The sequence below is a fragment of the Apostichopus japonicus genome, chromosome 17 (assembly GCF_037975245.1).
Source record: "Apostichopus japonicus isolate 1M-3 chromosome 17, ASM3797524v1, whole genome shotgun sequence".
Lineage (NCBI taxonomy): Eukaryota > Metazoa > Echinodermata > Holothuroidea > Aspidochirotida > Stichopodidae > Apostichopus > Apostichopus japonicus.
In genome coordinates this window covers 33,359,301-33,367,455 of record NC_092577.1, presented here as the reverse complement: position 1 = coordinate 33,367,455, position 8,155 = coordinate 33,359,301, and the positions used below count along the sequence as shown (strand labels likewise).

The following is an 8,155-nucleotide window of genomic DNA, read 5'->3' as shown; positions in this document are numbered from 1 at the left end:
AGTTGAAAAATGTTGAATTGGAAGCCACCTGACGTGTAAGTTGTAATCCATAAGACCTTGCGGGTTTCTCCCACATTTGTGGTCGCTTATGCGTCGTCAAAATAACTACTAATTTTTATTATTCTTCTTATTATTATTATTATTATATGATGGTGAAGGAAACATTTTTCAAAGGATGTTGCAATATATATTGGCACATACAATAAATGTTTTTTAAACAAATATATTTAGCATTCTTGAATTGAAGGGAATATACTTATTTATATTACGGATAGTTGAAGGAATATAACCACGTACCCATTGTCAAATTACCGTAGCATGATACATAGGTATATAAACTATATATAGCATATGATTAGATAAGAAATGAGTTCGATAATTAACTATAGGCCATGGGTCCAGCAGCAACATTTCTCTAAAAGTTTTCAAATCACAGAAAGGGCAATATATAAATAAGTTTGATTGTTTGCTTATCTGTCTTGGCTTTTCACCAGGTACCACATTTTTCAATAAATAAACAAATCAATGAAACTTGCAGCAGTTTCGCTCTCGTGATTTCACAGTTTCCGTCAGTCTGTTTAAAGACTGCTTTGGTAAAAAAAACACCAAAAATAGAAAAAAAAAAGGAAATCTTAACATCAATATGTTTTTTTTTGCCGGGGACATCTTCAGATGAGATAGCTGGCACTATAATAATATGTGATTGAAAATCATATTATGATAGAACTATGTTGTACATTTCCTCACTCTCCATACATGTATATACAGTGTTGTCACGTTTTTTTATCGAACAGATTACACGCTGCTCGCTAATTCACTACCATAAGGAGAGACGTCCTGTCCTGAAAGGGGTATTCTACTTATAACAACGTTGATGTAGTTGACACTGTACAATCGACATCTGCTCGTAGTACGATTGGCCGTCCCGAAATGTCATTTGATGATATGCCAGTAGAAACGACTTGATTATAAGATGGCGGAGGTTCCTCCCCTGATGATGAAGGACTTTGTGGTTCAACAGAAGTGACGTCATTCTATGAAAGTAAAAGTCGATGACATTTGTTTAACATCAGACTTGTAGTACTCGAGTCTCTTTACCGTTTCGAGGGTATATTTTCCCCTGTACCCGTGGGGTTTGTACCCGTCCTCAGCAATGTTTAAAACACCACGTGTAGGCTATACTCACACTCGTACTCATGGCTTTGTAGTGGTTACCCTGTACTCACACCACAAGTATGTCTAACAGAAGGTTTATTATAGAGGGGACTCAAATAAATACAGAAACAATGTGGGGCCAATTCGACCAAGATTGTTTCTTATAGTATTGATTATTAATAATATTACTCTGTGAAAATATTGGACACGACAGCTACCTTCAGTTCAGAGTCGGAAGGGTGGGTGGGTGGGGGGGGGGGGGTGTTGGAATGGAGTTGAAGTGGACTGATTATATATAGATAGATGATTCGCCAATCTTAAGCAGAATCTACCTTCCCGCTTAGCATGATTATTCTAATAAATGAATGTCCTTTCTTTGCTTATAATAATCTCATTGAGCCACAGACCCATTTTCATAGTCATCCAAATTATAACCTTGACAAAATATTGATTTTTGTTACTTCTGGGCTCGTCCTGATTTGAGACTGGTTTACTCACCAATTGCCGCGATCGTATTTTTCTTTTCTTGCAACAAAGTAAGGATTGGAAGGGATCGCATAATGCGCCGATAGACACCAGTAGTATACTAAAACAGTATATAAGGAACAGAAACACATCAATGATGTATCTTAACTCCTGTGAAGAAAGAAGAACACATAATTATACACAACTGAATATTTTGTGGTTTGTGGTTGTATTATTTTCTTATACTAATTTACATACATACATTTGGTTGTAGTTCACAAAATCAATTAGTGACCATTAAGGTCTGATGTTACCTATATCCTATGTAAAACCCATTTTGAAATAAAAAACATAATAAAATAATAATAATGGGACAATTTCAGTGATAATTTGATTTTCACAACTTATCCCCCAGAGGAATTGTGTGTGTGTGTGTGTGTGGGGGGGGGGGGGTTGGGTGGGGGGGAGAGTTGCGGGAGCTCAGCCAGAATAAGGCATACAGAACATGACAACAATTCCTAGCGAACAGTACATAATGTATATGCGGTACAACCTAAGCATTCGAAATTCTTCAACATTATTTCAAAAGTTGCTAATACATCGCACCATTTTGCATATAAACACCCTCCGTTTTACCATAATTCCTCAAAGGGGAGGAGACACCCCTTCCCTCGACAACCTTATATCTAATTACACCTCCCCCAGTAGAGAAAAGGTGGTAGCGCCCTGTTAGTTGGCATATATCGCGTCGCTTCACTTTTTGGTGGCATTGATAGCATAAGAAATACTGATCTACAGAACTCTGCTTACCACTTTACCATCGCAGAAACTTGCCGGATTGTCATTTGGCTGACAAGGTACGACATGACCCTCTTCGTTCTTGTCACAGTTCTCTGATAACCGACAGATCTTTCTATGTTCATAGTCTCTCGAAAAATCAACAGAGATGATCCAAAAACTAATAAACAGGATACCAATGTTGACGATGAATAATATCCAATAAATTAATAGCTACAAAGAAAGACAGAAAATAATTGATGAGATGGAACTATAATGTGGACTACGGTTAACGTCCATTGTTTTACAACCATATAGTTAAAGTGAAAGAAACAGAATTGCATAAAATAGCATCAGTATTACTCCTCAGTATGCTAGAAAGAAGAAACTATAGTCTTATGGTCACCCACAGTCATAATTCAGCAAACACAAAAACTTACCGCTACCTGGAAATTATTTCTCTCATAGCACAACTTGACTTTCCAATTTTAGTTCTCCGTCAGTGACTGAGACTTAGGGATTCAGAGCTTCCATCAAAAATGTTTCGATCGATTTAATTTAAGTTTCTGCTAAAAACTTAACAGGTTAGCTATCGGTGACAGTAATGCTAATTGATCTGTTGGTTTAGAAAATTTAAGTTTCTGTATCTTTCTTAGGCGGCCATGAAAATCATGTAAGTCATTGGGGTGGGTGATGGGGAGAGGGTAAGAATTGATCTAGCCGCCCTTACATTCTGCTCTATCTTCTGTTACATTCCTCGCAACTGTTCCAGTATAGTGGTCCAGTATTTGGCAATCACAACTAGAACGCAAAGCGTCATAACAAGCCGAGTCAAGTATCATATTTGATAATATTATCACCTTTGACCTTCATAAAATTAAACACTCATATATATAAACTCAGACCCGTACTATTTATAACTTTTTTCGGGGGGGGGGGAAGGGCTCAAACAATGGAATGATTTACACAATATTCGTGTCCTGTAAACTTTTATGCTACAAAGGATCGTACAAAATTATGTCGGTGGCAAAATAAAGGGCGCATTATGAGCCTGTATATACTCAGAGGATTTAGTTTTTCATAACCAGATAGAGATGGATTGACAAATACTCACAGGTCCAGGGTATGTCTTCTTCGTCGTTATTGTGCCAATGATTCCAAGAGATATTAGGGACTATATAAATGGAAATGTAGATGTAGCTTAAGAAGTTGAGGAACTATAAAACAAATGACTGAGCAGTAAGATAACAACTTTCAAAGTATAACTAACTGATACTCAACTCAGCTCAGCTCATTACTCAGCTCATTACTCAGCTCATTACTCAGCTCATTACTCAGCTCATTACTCAACTCATTAATCAGCTCATTGCTCAGCTCATTACTCAGCTCAGGTCATTACTCAGCTCATTACTCAGCACATTACTCAGCTCAAATCAACACAATCCAGTTTTAAATCAAACTTAATATCCTAAATTCAATTCAAGCATAGAGTTTTAACAAATTTAATTTATAGAACAGTCTGGAAAGCAAGTTTTAGTAAATAGAACAGTTTGAAAAGCAAATCCTCTATTTCGCTTAGCTAATCTCAGTTCTACCATGGAGCTATAAACAATTTATAGCTCCATGGTTCTACTCAACTCAATTCATCAAAGGCTCTTCTCAGCTGAACTCAGCTTCGAAGTAACTCAACTTAATTAACTCACGGCTGAACTTCAACTGAAATCAACTCAATTAAATTTAACTCGATAAGTCGTCTGTTTAAGTTGTTCACTCACCAGTCCTTGCACGACTGGCATGGAGTGTATGATGAGTTCGGAGTCGTGTACGAGTTGAGACGACAGAGGTATTTTGCATTTAACGTTCAGAACTCCGATTACGACCGTGGTTATTCCGGTGACAATGAAAGCGATGCATAAAATTCGTCGAAAAACTACGCTACGTCGTGTTGGTAAAAAGTAAGAGCGCCCTCTCCAATCAGGCTGAAGCCAGAGCGGGTAATTCCGTTCTCCAGTCATCCTGATGAATTTAAGGTCAATAATGCAATAATAAGGTTATTTAATGTTTTGTAGACATTGTCAATGTTTTGTTAGTAAACTTAAAAGGATCGAGTTAAACGACTAGTCGTTGTGCTATTATAATTAAGAGCGCCATCTTCACCTTCCTCGATTGAGTAGAATCATAGTCTTTCCATAACGATTCAGGCTGCTAACTAAATCAGTCCGGGAAACTTTGAATCCACCTCCTTCCCTCCCCACCCTGGAAACCATGTGCACGATACTGCACATCTATTTCACTACAACCTTTACTGCAATTTCATTAGAATACGGAGAGCCAAACGTTCCATAAATGTCGAAAAAGAAAGTGAAGTGTCCAAGTTAATATATATATGTCCAAATCGATATCAACATGTTACAATTCGATATCAGCATGTTACAATTCCATATGAACATGTCGAAACAAAATACAATATGCCATTGCGTCTATCAACATGTCAAATTCAACATCAGCATGTCGAAAACTTGTAACAGCATGCCATTACTACATTGGTCATGTCAACATGCTATATTTACGTCGTGCTATAATTTTGGCACTTCGGCGCGCGCCAACGTTTCGTATATGTCGAGATTTATTTCAGTATGTCCAAAACTTGTGTCAGCATGGTGAGCGAAGAGTAGTGAAGTATTGCCATGACAACGTTGCACATGGTTCGTGTCGTTCACACGGTCCTATGGGGATAGCACCACGCCTCCGAACTCGTCTAGAGGCAACGTTAGAAATAAGAGTATGTATACCCTAACTTTAGCCTTAGTCTAGGCATTGCCTAACTTAGCATAGGCTAAATACAAGTAGAACTTAGTTGAAGTAAATCCCAAAGACAGAGCACGGACTGGATCAAAGGGAGAAAGGGGCCTAGTGAAATTTCCCCAAGAATATTCTTACAAACTTTCAATTTATTACCATGTTACTGTTACTGTCAAACGTTGCCTCTAGACGAGTTCGGAGGAGTGGTGCTATCGAAAGCTGGTTTTCTCTGACGCATTGGTTTATTTCTCCAACCAAACGCGGTATGGAAGAAAAAGTTTCTTGCAAAACATTCATTATGAATGATTATATTAAATGAACTGCTTTGTTTGGACAAAGCTTTGGCGCGACTAATACGAATAAGGGCTTGAAGATATTCTCAATGGTATATTTTCCACCTACTGCAGCAGTTTAAAACGTATTGTAACGCCGCCAACGTCTGGTAGTGAAAAACCTGTCTCGAAACCAACTGGAGGAGGGTAGGGGAGGTAGATGGGGGACGGATACAGATTAACTCTAAATCAGGAGGCAGACACCAGAGTTGTATGTTTAATAAAAGTATAATTTCTCATCTCGTTCTACATCTACAGCGTATAATACACAATATTAACATTTGCCCAATATAACGTACTGGAGTCGGGCACAACCCAAGGATACGCAGGCATAACACTGGGGCTGCGCAAGGGTCGGGCAATCTAAACGTCGGCAATCCACCGGTGTCGGGCAGCACAGGCTTCGGGCATTCCGCTTGACTCGGGCAGGGCAGGTGTCGGGCAATCCGCTGGACTCGGGCAGGGCAGGTGTCGGGCAATCCGCTGGACTCGGGCAGCGCAGGTGTCGGGCAATCCGCTGGACTCGGGCAGCGCAGATGTCGGGCACTCTAAAATGCCTAAACACATTTGTTTGGACTTAGGCAAATATCAAAGGCTTTACCACGAGCCGCCGGAAGGAAAGTTCCTCGTCTTGCACTCGACCGACTCTCCGACTCTCTGACTCACTCATTTACGAAAGAACCCTTCATTAAATACCCCGGAAATAACCCCCGTATACACACGTCCGTACATAAACTGTAAAAAAAAGGCTTAGACCAATCATGGACTACCTGTATATAACTACGATGAGTTGCGACCAATGGGATCGACTCACACACCCACCGCCGTGCCTGCCTATGCCAGTCACTGGAATACATCGATATAGCAAAATTACGTAATCAGTTCCTGTTCCTGTTCCGGATAAACATCTCTCGTTACCTCCACGGAGCGCAACAGATGTAACCCCTGAGGGAACGAAACGTATCTCACTAAGGAAAAGTCGTAGCTTTCCGCTACAGTATATTCAACCATAGTACCGTGTGAACGACACGAACCATGTGCAACGTTGTCATGGCAATACTTCACTACTCTTCGCTCACCATGCTGACACAAGTTTTGGACATACTGAAATAAATCTCGACATATACGAAACGTTGGCGCGCGCCGAAGTGCCAAAATTATAGCACGACGTAAATATAGCATGTTGACATGACCAATGTAGTAATGGCATGCTGTTACAAGTTTTCGACATGCTGATGTTGAATTTGACATGTTGATAGACGCAATGGCATATTGTATTTTATTTCGACATGTTCATATGGAATTGTAACATGCTGATATCGAATTGTAACATGTTGATATCGATTTGGACATATATATATTAACTTGGACACTTCACTTTCTTTTTCGACATTTATGGAACGTTTGGCTCTCCGTATTAGAACACCGGAGAGGTTAACGTACTACAGCGTAATTCGTCCATTCTAATAACGCAAACACATCTTACGCGCTATCACATAGATCTAATATATCATAGGTTGGATGTCGAGTTACTTCAAACTTTGTCAGTTTCCAGCGCTGTCACGGACTAAAATTCGGACGCTTTATGGCACTGTGTTTTCTTTGCTTCTACAAGTGTATCCTTTTTACTTCATTTTCTTAATGCAATCTGTGTACAGGCAATTTGATGAGACAAATTTGAGCATATTTTGAGTTCACTTACAAAGCACAGAATATAGCTATACATATAATGGTCGCTTGCTTTGGGAGGCCAAGTACTGACAGACATGATCCATGGGACGCCATCTGTAATTAGCTGAATAAAGTGTGCCTACTCTTGTAAAACCCTAGACTCCCGCGTGTATACCGTGGTTTTGCGGAATTTCTTATTTGTGGCGCTCTGTTAAGATTTTGGACGCAGGCCTATGTATCAAAACTCCAAATCACTTACCAGACTGATTATTCACATGCATGCCCCTCCACCACACCTGCATACAGAATACAGAGTCAGACCAGAAATTTCCACTGATGAAATGAAAGGATCATTTTAGATCCGAGACTCTACATATTGTCACATGTCACTTCCTCGTTCAGCCGTTTGGTGTAGCCTATAATTCGGATTCTATGACAGATGGCAGTTCAGAGTTGGTATAGTAGCCTCCTGATGATAGGTCGAACGCTTCGTATTAAAGTCTGTGGCGTTAGAATAATGGCTGATTAACCGTCTGGTTAACTAGTCATACAGCAACCAACTGTAATATTAACAAATTCTCGCGCTCAGCCACGGACGGTATAAGAAGTTCAAGGCCTTTCGAAACTGATAAGCCTATAGAGCTCTATATAGCCTAGTACAATTTAATAGAATTACAAGTTATTCACGTTAAATATGAATTGCCTGTTTATGATAATGTATATGTATAATCCAAGTAATAGGTAGGCTATACAGTGATATCCTTTCGTGGTTACTTTGTATGCCAATCATGCCGCCTATGGAATAATCTACGTAGTACCCTGCAACATTACCTCTTTTGGTATAAATCCAGCGAGATAGTCCCTATCGTTCATTTAGCTTGATCAGCTGTTGACACTGTCGCTACGAATCAGTCACCGGGCATTACCACGCTATTGAACGCTTACTAGTTTGC

At 39.5% G+C, this 8,155-nt stretch overlaps 1 protein-coding gene across 1 annotated transcript; it reads right to left on the bottom strand.

Moving 5' to 3' along the window:
* Positions 1 to 197: 197 nt before the first annotated feature.
* On the bottom strand, positions 198 to 8,122 carry LOC139954760 (uncharacterized). Its single transcript, XM_071954682.1, has 6 exons — positions 8,034 to 8,122; positions 4,173 to 4,413; positions 3,512 to 3,571; positions 2,431 to 2,631; positions 1,654 to 1,791; positions 198 to 1,034 (listed from the first exon to the last, which is right to left on the bottom strand). Exons 2-6 carry the CDS (start codon positions 4,410 to 4,412, stop codon positions 861 to 863), a joined length of 813 nt encoding a protein of 270 aa, XP_071810783.1. The 5' UTR covers position 4,413; positions 8,034 to 8,122; the 3' UTR covers positions 198 to 860.
* Between the last annotated feature and the right edge of the window lie 33 nt (positions 8,123 to 8,155).

Bases quoted from the DNA above. Each gene is read 5' to 3' on its own strand.
- LOC139954760 (XM_071954682.1), bottom strand. From the start codon at position 4,412: ATGACTGGAGAACGGAATTACCCGCTCTGGCTTCAGCCTGATTGGAGA. The intron at 2,632-3,511 runs GTGAGTATTTGT...CTTTCTTTGTAG, and splicing joins AGAAGACATACCCTGGACCT to CTATTAATTTATTGGATATT. The intron at 1,792-2,430 runs GTAAGCAGAGTT...CTTTCTTCACAG, and splicing joins GTTTCTGCGATGGTAAAGTG to GAGTTAAGATACATCATTGA.